The sequence below is a fragment of the Nycticebus coucang genome, chromosome 2, assembly GCF_027406575.1.
Source record: "Nycticebus coucang isolate mNycCou1 chromosome 2, mNycCou1.pri, whole genome shotgun sequence".
Lineage (NCBI taxonomy): Eukaryota > Metazoa > Chordata > Mammalia > Primates > Lorisidae > Nycticebus > Nycticebus coucang.
The window spans coordinates 75,565,281-75,583,423 of record NC_069781.1 but is presented as its reverse complement, the minus strand read 5'-3'; the positions used below and the strand labels follow the sequence as shown (position 1 = coordinate 75,583,423).

Genomic DNA, 18,143 nt, shown 5'->3' with positions numbered 1-18,143 from the left:
TAGTGATGCAGATTTAACTATTTACTTCATAAGAAATAAATATGAGAATAGAGTATTTTAAATATTTAAAATCCCCATTAATTACTTTTTGCAAATAAATGACAACTTGTTATTTATTAACTTGAAAATGTTATATCTGTATCAAAACAGTACAAAACCTAATAAAGCATTACATTTGTGGTTCTATTTTAGATACAAAATAGTTATTAAATGATACAGAGATCATAAAAAGGCTTAAAAGGAAGATTAAGAAGCAAAATAAATAAGTAAATAAATAAAACAAGCATTTAGAGGCAAGCAACACATGCAGAACAAGCAAGAGATTAGTACATGAAGAAGAGGCAACTTACATGGCTGTTGAGAAGAGAGCTTCTGTGAGTGGACAGACCGTCAGACTTTTGCAGCGTCTCAATCGCCATTTCAATCTGATAATAGATGTCATTAAAAAAAGGGCTCAAGACAAGATAGTAATAAAAGGCTGACCAGAGAATTTTTGATAGACTCTTTAAAGTTTAATTTCTTCTTCAATGGTAGCTAATGAATAGCTATCACTAAGTGTGTTTTCACCTCCACTTCCCCCACCCCCAGCGAATAAAATAAAAATATGCACACTAATAATAAGCCCAATCCCAAAGGTAAACCTTTTGAACATTCTGTAATTATAACCAGAATGGAGATTTGAGGAGTAGGAACTCCAGTGGATTTTTCTAGACTTTCATAGAGATACTAACCCTTCTCTTTCTAAATAGTCTCCCACCTAAAGAATATTTAATATTTGCTCTATTCAGTCATTAAAGAAAAATCATACTACAGATTCTGAGTTTAAAATGCATTTGTATTTTAATGCAAATGTACAAAAATTCTTTCATTAATGTTCAGAAGCAACTTAATTTATACATCCCTCTCTTAAAATTTAAAAGTGGGTAGTAACTTTAAGATTTAACCGTGGTTCCTATATTATATTTTGGATGCAGTGGTGAGGCAAAGATACTAGAAGTGACAGCAGAAATGGAATATAGAAGAGAAAATAATTCACAGCCAAAAAGAAAGGGACACCCACAGAAATAGCTTTATTCCGAGTATTCTCAGTATACCACGAGAAATCACAAGAACCTTAGTTACGAACCAAGTGCTAAAAATAAATGTGATATACTCTTGATAACCCTATATTTAAAGGTATATATCTTTCAGCTCCTGGTATTATTGTATGTTCTGCTACAAAACAGGTACCGAATATTTAATACTGGATTACATTAACAATATCAAGTAAAGATTTTTTAGAGCTTTGAAATTCTAATGTATTGCCTCCTTCAAAAAAAAAAAAGATAGACCTTAATAACCATAACAAAGTCTTAATTTTCTAACAAGTTTCCAATTTCTTTATAGCAGAACACTTGATGCTCAGAATGTTCATTATCAATTATTATCAACGTTAAATCTAATTGTCTTCTAATTAGAATTAATAGCTTTAATTTTATTTCATATTATTTTCCCAAGTTGCTGGTTCTTCCCAGGACTCAATAAAATATAATACTGAGGAGAATGTGTTAGGTTAAGAAATTACAGAAAAAATATTCTTATAAAAGATAATAAATTAAATCCTAAGATATAATTTATTCTACTGTTAATTTTTCTTAGATGACAAAATTAAGTAAATTTGCCTCTAAAACATTCTTCTTCGAAATAAACTGAAAACAGTGATACATAAGTGAAAAAAGATACATTATGGAAAGACTAATGTACATTTTATGAGTAAACAAATATTTTTCCAAAATGTTAAGAGTATGGAAATATAAAAGACTTTGTATTATGTCTTTTGGAAGAGGATCAATAAGTGCTATTTCTTTCAAAGAGAAAACAGATTAGAAAACAGCTAAACATATTCATGTAACTATAAATCACTTCTAAAGAAGAATTTGCTCATAACTCTAATTTGCTAAAATGCCTGAATTTTCTTTAAAGTTTGCGCATGGAGAATTTGAAGTAAGAATTCAGTGTACTAAATAAAAATAAAATGGTCTAAAATTTATATCATAGATTTAAATAAACAGTAAAAATTACGAGAAACATTAATTGCTGAGCAACACTGATGAAGCCCATACTCTGGATTTGTTAAGAAGTAATTTTATGTTAGAAAAACCAGCACTTCTTTTTCTGGAAAAAAAGTTAGAGATCTGATTCTATTACTAAAGTTGTTACTCTTTAATAGAAATCTGGGTGGTCTTAGATGTCCAGGCTGTTAGGAAACAGACTTCTAATTTCTGCTGTTTTTGAAGAGCTTTGGAAAGGAGCAACAAAGTGTGTGTGTCAAACTGGATTTCCCAGTGACAGACATACTTACTTTCTAAAATGCCTTGGACCTGCAAAATTTGGGTTCTTCTTTGTGTCATTTTTGTAATACAAATAGCAAACTATTTCTTTTAGCTTGAGTAATCTACCTAATTAATTTAGGCCTCTGCTGAATTTGTAGACCCCAGGGAAGAGAAAGGAGGAAACATGGAATGATAAAACAATCAAGAAATGAAAACTGAACGTTTCTAAAAGGAAGACAACTAGCCTTTAAGCTTGCATGTTGGAACCTACTTGGAAACCCACAGGCTTTCAAATACCTATAATTGCTTTGAGGCTCATTAATTAGACCAAAAGGATAACCACAAAATTCAGTTGCCTCCCACTAATTAAAACTTTTGAGAAGCACAGAAAAAAACTTAACATGTATTTATCATATTCATTAAAAAACAAACCTATAACATTGAAGGGAATTCTAATCTTATGAAGTGATGATAGCCCCAATTACATTTTTTTATTCCTTAAACTAATCCCATGACAGATTATTGTGCTTAAAGGATGAGGTATTTATTACACAGTGAATGTGTACTTATCACATATAGGGTAATGTGCAGGAACCCCCACTTGGAAAAAAATGTGTTTAAGAACACCTACAAAATTTACATTCACTTTGTCAAGAGTTCATAAACTGCCCAAATTCAGAATCCATGCTTTAAAAGATAGAAGGGTTTCAATGAGTTTCAGGGAGGAAAAATAAACTCAATCAAGCCAAGGAGGCAAAGAAGCACAGGGTGTGCCCATATATGGGAAATGGCAAGGAATCCAGGTTGTAGGGTATGGTCTATGGGAATGGTTTAAGAAAGACTGGGAAAAAAATAAAAAAAAATAAAAAAGTGTTTGGGACTTCAGCAGTGATTCCAGCGACAAGCACTTCCCTGGGAAAGCTTCTGCTCATCCACAGGCACAAGAACTTAAAGAGCAAGAGGAATTGAAAGGAAAATTAGGGCAAGTAAACAGATAAAAGAAATCACCCATGAGGAAGAACCAGCAGAAAACTCCAGGCAACATGAAGAACCAGTCCAGAACTACCCCGCCAAGGGACCATGAGGTAGCTACTGCAGAGGATTCCACCTATACAGAAATGTTAGGAATGACAGAAAGGGAATTTAGAATACACATGTTGAAAACAATGAAGGAAATGATGGAAACAATGAAGGAAACTGTTAATAAAGTGGAAAATAACCAAAAGGAAATTCAAAAACAGAATCAAATAAGAGATGAACGATATGAAGAATATAAAAAGGATATAGCAGAGCTGAAGGAAATGAAACAGTCAATCAGGGAACTTAAAGATGCAATGGAAAGTATCAGCAACAGGTTAGACCATGCAGAAGAAAGAATTTCAGAGGTAGAAGACAAAGTTTTTGAGATAACTCAGATAGTAAAAGAGGCAGAAAAGAAGAGAGAGAAAGCAGAACGTTCACTGTCAGAATTATGGGACTTTATGAAGCGTTCCAACATACGAGTTATAGGAATTCCAGAAGGGGAAGAAGAATGCCCCAGAGGAATGGAAGCCATACTAGAGAATATTATAAAAGAAAATTTCCCAAATATCACCAAAGATTCTGACACACTGCTTTCAGAGGGATATCGGACCCCAGGTCGCCTCAACTCTAACCGAGCTTCTCCAAGACACATTGTCATGAACCTGTCCAAAGTCAAGACCAAAGAAAAGATTCTGCAAGCTGCCAGGAGTAAGCGCCAGTTGACCTACAGGGGCAAATCCATCAGATTGACCGCAGACTTCTCTAATGAAACTTTCCAAGCAAGAAGACAATGGTCATCTACCTTTAATCTACTTAAACAGAACAATTTTCAGCCCAGAATTCTGTACCCTGCTAAGCTAAGCTTCAAAATTGACGGAGAAATCAAATCATTTGCGGATATACAAACATTGAGGAAATTCGCCACAACAAGACCAGCTCTACAGGAAATACTTCAACCTGTTCTGCACACTGACCACCACAATGGATCAGCAGCAAAGTAAGAACTCAGAAATTAAAGGACAGAACCTAACCTCCACACTGATGCAAAAGATAAAACTAAGCAATGGACTCTCACAAAATAAGACGAATAGAATACTACCACACTTGTCAATTATCTCAATAAATGTTAATGGCTTGAATTCCCCACTGAAGAGACATAGATTGGCTGACTGGATTAAAAAACACAAGCCATCCATTTGCTGTCTGCAAGAAACACACCTGGCTTCAAAAGACAAATTAAAGCTCCGAGTCAAGGGTTGGAAGACAATTTTTCAGGCAAATGGAATTCAGAAGAAAAGAGGAGTTGCAATCTTATTTTCAGACACATGTGGATTTAAAGCAACTAAAGTCAAAAAAGACAAAGATGGTCACTTTATATTGGTCAAGGGAAAAATACAACAAGAAGACATTTCAATTCTAAATATTTTATGCACCCAATTTAAATGCTCCCAGATTCTTGAAGCAGACCTTACTCAGTCTGAGCAATATGATATCTGATAATACCATCATAACAGGGGACTTTAACACTCCTCTTACAGAGCTGGACAGATCCTCTAAACAGAAATTAAAGAAGGATATAAGAGACTTAAATGAGACTCTAGAACAACTGTGCTTGATAGACGCATATAGAACACTCCACCCCAAAGATAAAGAATATACATTCTTCTCATCACCCCATGGAACATTCTCCAAAATTGATCATATCCTGGGACACAAAACAAATATCAACAGAATCAAAAGAATTGAAATTTTACCTTGTATCTTCTCAGACCATAAGGCACTAAAGGTGGAACTCAACTCTAACAAAAATGCTCGACCCCACCCAAAGGCATGGAAACTAAACAATCTTCTGTTGAATAACAGATGGGTGCAGGAAGAAATAAAACAGGAAATCATTAACTTCCTTGAGCATAACAACAATGAAGACACAAGCTACCAAAACCTGTGGGATACTGCAAAAGCAGTTTTGAGAGGAAAATTCATCGCTTTAGATGCCTACATTCGAAAAACTGAAAGAGAGCACATCAAGAATCTCACAAGAGATCTTATGGAATTGGAAAAAGAAGAACAAGCTAAGCCTAAACTCAGTAGAAGAAAAGAAATATCCAAAATCAAATCAGAGATCAATGAAATTGAAAACAAAAGAATCATTCAGAAAATTAATGAAACAAGGAGTTGGTTTTTTGAAAAAATAAATAAAATAGATAAACCATTGGCCAGACTAACGAGGAATAGAAAAGTAAAATCTGTAGTAACCTCAATCAGAAATGATAAAGGGGAAATAACAACTGATCCCACAGAGATACAAGAGATCATCTCTGAATACTACCAGAAACTCTATGCCCAGAAATTTGACAATGTGAAAGAAATGGATCAATATTTGGAATCACACCCTCTCCCTAGACTCAGCCAGGAAGAAATAGAGCTCCTGAACAGACCAATTTCAAGCACTGAGATCAAAGAAACAATAAAAAAGCTTCCAACCAAAAAATGCCCTGGTCCAGATGGCTTCACTCCAGAATTCTATCAAACCTTCAAGGAAGAGCTTATTCCTGTACTGCAGAAATTATTCCAGAAAATTGAGGAAGAAGGAATCTTCCCCAACACATTCTATGAAGCAAACATCACCCTGATACCAAAACCAGGAAAAGACCCCAAAAAAAAAAAATAAATAAAAATAAAAAATAAAAAATAAAAAAGTGTTTGGAATTAGACATTGGTATGTGGAAGTCAGGGAAGAAGTAAGGTCATTAAGGTTTTGTGGGAAGTTTATGGATATTGAAAAATATTGGTTTAAGATACAGCTAGGAGATGTGTTTTGTTAACTATAATGAACTACACTAGTAGTAAGATTAATACTGGAAAGAAGTGAAGTGTGGTAGTGTGCTCAATAGATGTTTGTGGGTTGAACAGAAGCTTTCAGAAACAAATACGTTAGAAGACATTATCATCATCCATGGGAATATATTATGACAATAGAGAGAAAGTGAGAGTAAAAGAAAGGTTAGAGGGATAATATAAAATGGGGAAGAAGAGTAATAATGGAGCAACATTTTGACATTATAAAATTATGGATTAGTTAGTGCTACTATTCCAAAGGTATTATTGATGTACATAAGGAGGGGCTGGATAGAAGAACAGAGGAACAGAATACAAATAATCTAGATGAAATGTTAATGAATTAGAATAAAAAAATTTCTACCAGGCTTATCAAGGATGAAATTAATTTGCTAACTTTTCCACTGTTGTAGATTAGATATTTAAGAAAATACTTGTTCAACCTTCTAGGAGTTGACCAATCTCAGGAAAAAAGATGCTGCACTTCAATATTGATTCCTAAAATACTGAGACAGAAGTGAACTGGTGAGATCATATGCTTCCAGTTTACTTTAGATCATTTAAAGATTAAATTAATTCCTTGGGAAAAAAATATAAATGATAGGGTAGACATTAAATGATACAGAGATTAAATGATATTATACCACAATACCCATAACTCTCATATTTAAAGTAAGAGATAATGATCAGGTAAGACAGATGGAAAATTAGCTTAAAAGTAGGCTCACTGATCCAAGAGATTTTTGGCCCAAATGTCCAACATGATATATCGTCTGAGGAAATTTTCCTAATCTCATTTAAGATACGATACTGCTGTATTTTCAGGCAATGTAAATGATTAAATAGCTAGATTACCAGATAGTTAGAACTTAGAAGATTCTAATTCATGATGGCTTCACTAATTGGTAGAAGAGATACAATGGGTCTATTCACTCACAAAAAACTATATACAGAAAGACTATGTATATATTAAAAGCAACCAGAATGAATTAAATAATTAAATATTACTAGAATATAGAGTGTAGGAGGAAAGGGAAAATTACTTCTTGCTGTTACAATTAGATCATGGGTAAGGTGGGTCTTTAGTAGAGAACTGACAAATAATACCTGGCATTCTGATACTACACAGAAGCAGGTGAATGAACAACAGTTAGAGCAAACAAGATGAAATGGCACAATGTATGATTTGAGGAAGGGTAAAGTAGGCTGAAGAGTAAGGTTCCTGTAGGAATAGGTAAACTAAATTGCACAGACTGCAATTTCTTGGCTAGGATCTTCAATTAAATAGGATGAGAGCCATTGCTGAGAAGTCTTGAGAAAGGACTTAATCTGATGTGGCAGTACTTTATGTATTAATTTGGAATATAATGCAGGATGGGAGAGAATGTAGACAGAAAAAATAATTTTGAAGACATGGTAATTGTCTCTGAGAGCCTGATAATAAGGTAGCACCAAGAATGAAAAGGATGACTACAAACACCATTTTGAATTACAGATCTAAAGGTGGGAGTCTGAGGCAAAAATCTGGTAGTGCCTTATTTTGTGAAATGAACACAAAGGCCTTTATTTCATTACTGTGTGATTAGAACGTTTCAAATACACATATCAAACACATTGACATGAATAGATTCTAAAATGTTTTCCTGTTCATTTCTCTGCTGCATAATCTTTATTCTAAGAATACTGATCATTTTGTTATTGAAATTTCAATTCTATTGCAAAGTATCGTAATCTGATTAACAAGAGGCCTGTGACAATCTGACTGTCAGACTAATACCAGGCCTCATCATGTCTCTCTTCTTGAGTGTTGTTCCTTCTTCTCTACAGATTTCTTCCTTTCTCTTTGATTCTCTTTTCACTTTTAAAACACCTTTCTTCTTTACTTAATAGTACAAAGCCAAATTTTTTATGATTAAAAAATTATTTTCTTTCCAATTAAAAAGTGGGCATGGTAAACACTTTCCATTTTTTCCTTAAACTAATGAAGCTTTAGACTATGAAAATATCTTTGCTTATTTTTTGATATATCAATTCTCTTAAGTATGCTACAGTGACTAATGTATCTATTAAATAATCACCCTGGGACTGAGTGTACACATCCTACCCAGGATTACCTAATAGTATACATGGTGTTGGGGGGTCAAGACTGGTTCATGATGGTCCTGGACTATTGCCTCACAATTAGATAAGAAGCTATAGCAACTCCTCTGAGATCAAATAGTGAGGTGCTTTACTTGAGATGAGTGAGATATTCAGTCTGGAAAGATAAGCTTACAAAGCATTACGTGAGATCACTGAAGTAGGTGGGACTCAGAAACTACCCATATGAAATAGGAGGTAAGATCCTAATGACTGATATCCATTCTAGGCACTAGCAGAGCATGACTTCTTAGAAAAACTAGATTCTTTGCTGGCAATATATTTGGGATGATTAACCCCCCACCTAGACTGACTAGCTAAAATATGATTCCCAGTAGAATGGAAATCTTCTCCAAGTCTGGTTATCAGCCAATGATGGGAACCCTTTGTCTAGTACTGCTGGAAGTCAGACATCTTTAAAGATGAGAGGGGAGTCTGTATTGGATTTAGACAGATTGCTAAAATGTTGGAAGAGTGGTGTAGCTGGTTTCTAGGGCAGAAAAGTGATAAATGATAAAAAGAGGTATGAAAAATTTTCCAGCCTTAGGAATTATATGTGGTTTCAAGTTTCAAATGTGACCATGACAGAATGCCTACAAAGTTTGAAGAACCAAAGGTCAGGTAATGTGGAGAACTTCCTACATTTAATATGCCAAATTTCTAACTACATATTAGCAGGAAGATGAAATAATCTCTTTACAATGTGCCATATGATGAGGTGCTATGGAATATGATAAAAAAATCAATCTGATTGGAGCATCTTGCTGAGAGAGTTATTTAGAGAAAATCAGAGTTCATTAGGGAGTTCAAGGACCCATCCCCTATGACATTTGCTGTGGATGACTTAAATTGAGTGAAGAAAGAGAAGGTAATAACAGTTGGTATAAGAAAACAATATTTGGAATTGGGGTACAAGGTAGGAATTGGGGAATTAAGTAAATATAGATGTGACCAGTTTTCCCAACCAAACACTGAATTCTGAAAAGACACAATGCTAGGAATGGCTTGCCTTCGTCTGGGCAGAAGGATCCCCAATACTAAGTTTAGAGTGCCAGAGATTATGCCAATTAATATTTGCTTCTGATATACAAAGTATCATGATCACAATAACTATAACCCATGGCAATGAGCAAACCTTAATCTTGTGGGGTAGATTCAAGGGGAAAAAAATGCAATGATTTTGTAAGGCAGAATACATCATTTCTTCTGAGTGCACCAAGAATGCACATTTTATGGCAGACAACAGTAGTGAAGGAAATCATCCATAACTTTTCAGGAATTAGAATTAGAAATTCAGAAAAGGCAAAGGAGCTACTATATTTCACTTCTAGGAAGAAAAAAAAAATAGACCTCAGTGAAGCTCTTAGGAAGATACAGTAATCCTTCTAAGAGGAATCTGTAAGGGACAGGGGTGCCTATTACCTGACTAGGGATAGGAACACAGGGTGATAAGCATGTGGCCTACAACTCACTCAAAATTCTTTTCTAGTTACTAAAATGCTAATGCTGCCTATTTTTGGAATTAAAGACAAGTGGATAGTCTCCAAGCACCTAGAGCCACCTTTAGGCTTATATTCAACCATGAATTAGTGTTCAAAAAGGAACCTCAGGGAAAAGTTCTACCTAAGACCCAAGAAGAAAAAGATGTCAGTGGAAAGAGAAAGGGTCAAATGAGATCTAGATGTTCAGTTAACACTGCCCTTGTGTTCAGTATTGCCATGATCAAGACAGGATCCATTTGTATTTTTTTCTAAGGGAGTGCATATTTTTAAAGAGGAAAATGTAATAGAAAAAAGATTTTCCTTATTATTAATCAGTCCTTATTGTTATTTATAATTCCCCACTGTCTTCTAAAGAAGTAGAATCCTCCTAACAAGATGTACCTTTGTTCTGCAGTTTCTACCAAGCTTAATTGCTCACCAAAGGGCTGAGAGATTAAGAGGAGAGTGGAATGATCCTAGATCTGGAAAGACTGGTGGTAAAAAAACATTGGCAGAAGGAAAGGACAAACTGGAGAGAACAAGGTGATGCAGAGAGGCTTTGTGCAACTTTTGTTTTAGAGAATGTGATGCTAACCAGGGGTGGAGATCCTGTGGCCTCGGGGCTACATGAGGGCTTCTGAGTTGTTGAGTACAGCCTTTTGAGGGACTCCAAATTTTATAGAACAAATCCTTTCAATAAAACATCAGAGCTTTGCCTTAAAAAATCTTCAGTAAAATCTATGCCCCTCATAGATACTTCTTGTACAAGTTAATCAAGACTGGTTGGAGCACAAGGTTCATTTAGGGGCAATTGATAACGCCCAAAAAGTAAACTTCAGTTTGAAATGGAGGGAAGGGAAGTGATGCTGAGTCTTTTGTATGATTTACATGGGGTGAAAAGAGCCTCCCCTGGTATCTACACATGTAGGTACCTCTATGCGATGTTCCAAATAGAATATCATACACATGGACAATTGTTCCCTCTTAATGTAAATATTGGCCTTTCATTATGCTAGCAATATAGAAAGAGAAAAAAAAAACAATTATATCATCTTATGTATTGTCTTTATAGGTCAAAGCATGTTCTCCTGAATCTAAAATAGACTTAATCTTTTTTTAAAGACTAAAGGTCAAGACTGATATAGTCAAGTACCACTATAATTAAAATTGGTCTCACGGGAGAAACTATTTCTTTTCCGTAACTGCTAAAGTGATTTGAAAATAAAATACTAGTAATACCTTATGGTTTATAAAGCCTCTTTACATTAATTCTTATTTATTCTTCACAGCATCTTTGTATGAATAAAATACAAAAGGCAAGGAATTTTATCTCCTTTTTACAGATTAGAAAACTGAGCCGCTCTGTGTTTGAGGGGCTTTCCTGAAATTACATATGAGATTGAAATCCAAGGTTTATCACTGTTTACGTTCAAAGTCATTTTCATTACCTACAAATATAACATGAATATAAATAAAGTGGGAATATCTTAAATTTTAATGTATCTTAAACTATCTTCTGAGAGGTGGCTTATAAAATTAAAATTTGCTAAATGATTTATTGTTAACAAGATTTACTTTCTAATAGAAAAGAATTTAAATAAGATTGATAAATATTACCTGAAATGATTTAAAATGATCAAGTTACAAGGCAGCAAAAGGTTTTGACTGGATAGTAAAATTTTAAACATATAAACAGTTAACCTAACATATAATGATTGCATTTTCTTATCAATACACATTTCTATGTTAACCTCATCAGTGTTTTCTCAGAGAAATAGCATTTCTGTTTCCACAGGTGGGGAAGGGGGAGGCAAAGAGGGGAACAATAAATTCCTTAGAGAAATCCAATCAAAAAGTAATACTTAAGATAAGAAATTTCTTTCTGAGCAATTTCTCTTCTGAACTCTACTCGGACGCTTTTGTTCAGAAAAGGTATCTGTGATGGCTGACATCATCATGTAGCCACTGCTCATTCACCTGTTTGAAATGACAGGCTCCTGAAGTATGTAGTGAGAGGGATTTCTTACAGGAAGCACTTCTTCAACCAGGAATAACAAAGGAAAGAACATTTTCACTTTGTATTTAATGTATATAATCACTAACAGATTTTTTTCAAAACGTGGTCCTAGAATAGCAGTATCCGAATCATTTGGGGGCTTGTTAGAAATGCCAAAACAAAATACAACTCAACAATAGAGACTCCGCACTGGGGTTCTCTCTTTGACCTCCTCTTTAATTTGCTCAAAGCACTGCTTTTCAGAATGGTAGGATACAACCAATTAGTGAGTTATAAAATGAATTATGTAGGTCCTCACCAGCATTTCTAAAAAAATTAAAGAACTCAAATAGAGTAGAAAATAATCAGAGTTCATTGCACACAGTATAGATAAGTATCCCTTCATGGAACTTTGGTTTCAGTCATATGTACATGTACACATGCATATACACAGTCATGTATGTGTGCACGTAGATGTATACTGAATGTAGTAAGTGGGTATGAGTACTAGGCCACAATTTAAAAAAGTATTTCTCAATTTAGGCTGTGGCTTTAAAATTTTAAATGCCCTGCACTAAAGGGTTATATCAGTATTAGTTCCCTTCTATTCAATGAATACCTCCTTTTAAGAATCTACAGAATATCGTTAGACCCAGGAGGCCTGGCAAATGCACACAGAAACACTCGCAATCAAGCTAAGGTTCTAGCTATGATACTGCTCTTTAAGGTATATATTCAAGTGCTACAGAAAATCAGTATGTACGTACATTACTTCCCTAACAATGCTGAAAGAAGCTTAGTTGGAGAGATTCAGGATAGGCACTCCTTTTAATCCTTAAAATTTATCTAAGATACCCAGAAAACACACCTAGCCAACTTTAATTTTCATGTTCTCTTGGACTATAAAGTAGCTAAAGACAAAATCTTTGTCTTATACACTAAGTAGGCATTTAGAGAAAAGAAGTTTTATGTCTTAAAAATGTTCAATTATTGGAAATCATTTCACTGATAATCTATTCACTGGTAATCTTAGGACATATAGAGAAAAATTTTAAGTTCTTATGCTCTCAACCTGAAGTTGTGGCAATTTTGTATTACCTCAAGTTATTCTGAACATTTTGATAGGGAAAAAGCCATTTGAATAAGAAACCTGTACAAACTGGGAGCATTTGGTTTGTTTAAATTGGGATGGTGGGCTGAAGTCAAGACTGTCTTTTTGGACTTTCTTTGATTATTCTGCAGCGTTAACTGCAGAAACACCTGGGGGTTAAAACTCTTCAGTAATCTACTGGGTTAGGCTAAAGTATGAGGATTTAACCTCACACTTGCATTTTCAAATGTTCCCTGCCTTTTGTAGTTTATTCTGAGTGCTAGAATAATTTTACATTACAATTAGTCTGTGTAGTGTAACTACTAAAAGAAGTTTTCCTAAGGTGTGGTCCTGGACCCAGCATCTTCAGTAATACCTGGGTGCTTGTTAGAAATGCAAATTATGCAGCCTTTGCCCGCACTAACTGAATCAAAAGCCCTAAGGATGAGATCCTGTGATGTGTTTCAATCGATGCTTCAGAAGATTCACACTAAGTTTGAGGACTGCTGCACTAAAACATGGTCAAAATCTTATATCTTTATCAGGGTCTGACTGCAATTACTACTTAGTTACGAGAATGTAAGTAATTGATGTGCCTACGATGGTGCCAGCTAACTATAAGGGTGATTTTCCAGTCTAATTATTACTTGGATTTGTGCCTCTCTTTCACTCCTTTGCTACCCAACCCTAAGGTAGTTTTGTATTTACATTAGTAATATTATCAGAAGATAAGCACATTTTTGGTGAGTCTAAAATAGTCAATCTATAGCATATTAACATTTGTGATTTAGAAAATAATGTGATAGGGTGGCGCCTGTGGCTCAAGGAGTAGGGCGCCGGTCCCATATGCCGGAGGTGGTGGGTTCAAACCCAGCCCCGGCCAAAAAAAAAAAAGAAAAGAAAATAATGTGATGAGAGATGTTGAAACTAACCAGTTAAAAGAATTCGTGAATTTCCATTTTTTGGCTTGGTGGATTAGGTACCTTTCAGTGCAGGGACTAGCTCCATTAGCCCATATTGTAAACCTTCATTTTCACAGAAGCACGGCACGTGGTCAACAGTGACTGCTCAATAAATGTTTGAGAGGGCGAGTGACCAAAGAAAATAATCCAGACTCTAAATACATGAATACAGAAACAAAACATTCACTTTTGTTCCAAAATATTGAATAAGAATGGTTCAAAAATTTTCAACTGAATTTACTGCCAGGTTTCATTGTCTAACCTTTCCACAGTCTAATAAAGGAGGGCTTTATCTGAAACCTAGGATCAAGGTTTAATTTGAATTGTGACACCTCATAGATAATCTCAATACTGGGCACACAAAGAAGGGGTTGTTTGACCTACATGCTTTTGGGGATTTTGACCAAATAGATAACTTTTATAATCATTAAAAGATTGCCAGAGATTGCTGAAAATAACGAATTGCTTTTTTGAATAGATAATATATTCTCACACCTCCCACCTTTTTTTTAATGCATCCTTCTGAAGATATCTTTGTGCTTACATGAGAATATACAAATATGTTCCTATTTACACACACACACACACAACTGCCCCTTGCTTTTTTTCACTTAAAAATGTTTTAGAGCTCTTTCCATATCTGTTGCCACATTCTATTTAAAGGCTATGTGAATTTCCACAGAAAGAACAAGTGCACTAAATGTATTTAACTATTTCCCTGCTGATGTATAATTAGGCAATGTTCAGTCCTTTATTACAAGTAACTCTACAGTGAATATAATTGTCTATGTAGCATTTCATATACACAAGAGTATCATCAGTAGGATACAATTCTAGAAGCAGATTCACTGGGTCACAAGATAGGTAGATTTTCAATCCTGATAAAAATTTCCTCCATATTGCTCTCCAATCATAAGCCAATTTAGATTCTCATTAATGATTGCGAGTGCCTGTTTCCTTACATGTCTGCCAAGGCTTACTAATTTAATTCCTACATGGAAGATAAAAGCAGTATGTCTTTACTTTTATAGTATATTTTATAGTATACTTTTATAGTATATTTTTCCTTTCCTTTCCTTGGACTACTTGTTCATGTACTTTCTCCATTTTTGGTCTTTTACTTCTGATGGACTTATAAAAGTGGTCTATATATTTTAAAAAATTGGTCCTTTGAATATGATGTCTCAAAACTTTATGCCAGTTTGGTTTTCCCCCATTGTCTTTAGATAGTGTGGTTTTTGTCATACAGAATTTTTTCACTTTTATTAATTGAGTTCACGAATTTTTTATAGCTTCCACATTATATTTCACTCTTCCCATTCTAAGAGAACAATAAAACACATTCTTCCATCCAGTGGAATTAATTTTGGTTTAAGGAGTAATGTATGAAACCAATCTAATTTTCCTTTATTTTCTTTCTTATTTTTTAGAGACAGAGTGTCTTGCTCTATTGCCTAGGATGGAGTGCAGTGGTGCACTCATAGCTCATTAAAACCTTAACCTCCTGGGCTCAAAGGGTATCTGGCATGAGCCAACACACACATATAATTTTTAAAAAAATTTTTAGAAATGGGGTCTTGCTATGTTGCCCAAGTTGGTCTGCATTTCTTTTACAAATGGTTAGTCATTTCTAAACATCATTTACTAATAATCCACCACTTCTCTACTAACAGGCATAGCACCTTTATCATATATTATATTCCTGTATGCATGTTCCCTACTCTATTCCATATATACCAGTCTATTCATATACCTAAGTAATTGTTTAAATTATTATAATTTTGTAATGTTTTAATAGCTGATAAGGCTATTTCCTCCCACTCTACCCTTCATCATTTTCCTTTTACAAATTTTTTTTTTTTTTTTGTGGTTTTTGGCCGGGGCTGGGTTTGAACCCAGCACCTCTGGCATATGGGACTGGCGCCCTAACTCCTTGAGCCACAGGCACCGCCCTCCTTTTACAAAATTTTTCTGTACTGTTCTCATGTGTTTATTTATATAAACAGTCTTTCTTATAAAAGAAAAAGATATATTGATATTTTGGTGAGATTATTTTGAAATATTTTAAATTAATTCAGTAAAATTCAATGCCAGAAATTTCTTATTCGAAAATATGGTATGCCATTCTAGTTATTCAAATTTCCTTTTGTGTTCCTCAGAAACTTTAAAAACGCTATTAGGCGGGCGGCGCCTGTGGCTCAGTCAGTAAGGCGCCGGCCCCATATACCCAGGGTGGCGGGTTCAAACCCGGCCCGGCCAAACTGCAACCAAAAAATAGCCGGGCGTTGTGGCGGGTGCCTGTAGTCCCAGCTACTCGGGAGGCCGAGGCAAGAATATCGCATAAGCCCAGGAGTTGGAGGTTGCTGTGAGCTGTGTGATGCCATGGCACTCTACTGAGGGCCATAAAGTGAGACTCTGTCTCCACAAAAAAAAAAGAAAAAACACTATTAGGCAGCTGGATCTTACACATATATTGTCGTTTTATTGCCTGTATTTTTTGTTTCAATTATAAATGAGATCTTTGCTTGTGCTGTATTTTCTAACTATTGTATCTAGAAACATTATTGATTTGTGTAATAATTTTGCACTCTTTGTCACACTGCTAAATTGTCTTATTTGTTATAGTTTTTCATTTGATTCTCTATGATTTCTATCAGGTACACAATTATATATAATTTCTTATCTTGTTGCCTCCTTTTATTTTTATATTTTATTTCCTTCTCTTGCCTAATTGTATCTTCCCTGTAATTTTGAAAGCACAATTAAAAATCACATCTTCCTTTCTCATGAGACAGATGGGAAAGTCACTAAAACATACAGTAAGTAAATTTAAAATGAATGTGTAAAATTATTTCTAACTGCCTATGGTTAGAGTACAAAACTCCTAGCCCATGAAATTTACTGCCACCAACAGTTACATTGGGACGCCACAGCTAGATTTTAAAAGAAACCATATAATTCTGTGGCCAATAAACATAACTGTAGTTATGTGGGCTAACAAAGTGGTAATCAAATCACACGCTTTTAAAGATGAACTAATATGTAAGGGACATGGGAAAATCCCCTCTCATTACAGCACTCACAATTGATCATAAGCATTGTGTTGTATTTTCTCCCATTAAATTAAAGGCATGGGCCAGCAGAAGGCACCTATTAAAACCTATTAAAACTTCATAGGTTTACTATTGACACATGTGAAACTGGTATTTTAATGTGCTTCCAAATGCATTTTATATTTTATCTGGATTACTTTACATACACAACTGAAGCATTAAGTTAGTGGGGGGGGGGTTTCCTTTAAAATTTATGATAGTTTCAAACTAGTAAATTAATTTGTAATTTGATTTATAAATATAAGGATCTTTGAGACATAACTTAGTTTCATATTTATAAGTAGAATTTGCAGACATCATCAAAGCTTCCTAATCTAGACTTTATATGAAATTTCTGGCATGTTATCATATACTTGTGTTCTGAGTTGTTTGAGTTGAATAGCTAAAAAATATAATAATTTATTATTGTATTTTGCTTTAAAAATTTAGGAGAACTCACTGGCTATGTGCAGGAGAGACTGATGGGCTCTGTCATTCTGTTTGTCTTAACCTAGTTTATCAAGATTTCTAGGAGTAGAATGTCTTACAGTCTTAATGGTAAAATTACTGCCTCCAGATCTTATCAGCTTCAAGGCTGGAACAGTGTGGAACTGACTGACAGCTGAATGGAATACAGATGAAGTGGTGGAGACTACAAGTCACTCTAAGTCCCATTTTATTAAGGGCTTTGAAAATGAGGTCCCAGAACCTTCAGTCAATTTACAATTTAGTGCAGGAAGCAGAAGATTCATGGTACTCTGTCAGGAGTTTCATTTGAGAGATCCAGTTGGCCTAGGGAAAATGGGAGATAGGAAAAAAGAAAATTCTAAGATCATAAAGGAGGTATGTGCTTCTGCCAAAATAAGGGGAGAGTGTTTCTTTGTTTTAATCATTGAGACTAATTGGATAAAATTATTTTAAATAGAAATAGGCATTCTTGTAATATAAAATAAGAACTGTGATTTATAACAATTTATGTTCATTTCTAACTTAGAAAAATTATTTTCTTTCAAATATGCCTTTACATATAATAATTAAATAGAACTATATTGCTTTTCTATCTTTACATAGACATAACCAATGATCCATCATTATTTTAACATTGTTTTCCGTGGGTAAGGTAGATAAGCAATTGAGCTTCTTCTAATACAATGATTTCCCATCATATAAGAAAGTCCTTTAAGTATTGATATAAAAAACAAAACCCTAA

At 34.5% G+C, this 18,143-nt stretch overlaps 1 protein-coding gene across 2 annotated transcripts in view; it reads right to left on the bottom strand.

Annotated features, from left to right (window-relative positions):
• RFX3 (regulatory factor X3) overlaps positions 1-18,143 on the bottom strand; it is a 293,053-nt gene that overhangs the window by 82,411 nt on the left and 192,499 nt on the right. For both annotated transcript variants that reach the window (XM_053573811.1, XM_053573820.1), the window contains one exon: positions 351-425. In XM_053573811.1, coding sequence (XP_053429786.1) covers positions 351-425 — 75 coding nt within the window. The remainder of the gene's footprint in view (positions 1-350; positions 426-18,143) is intronic.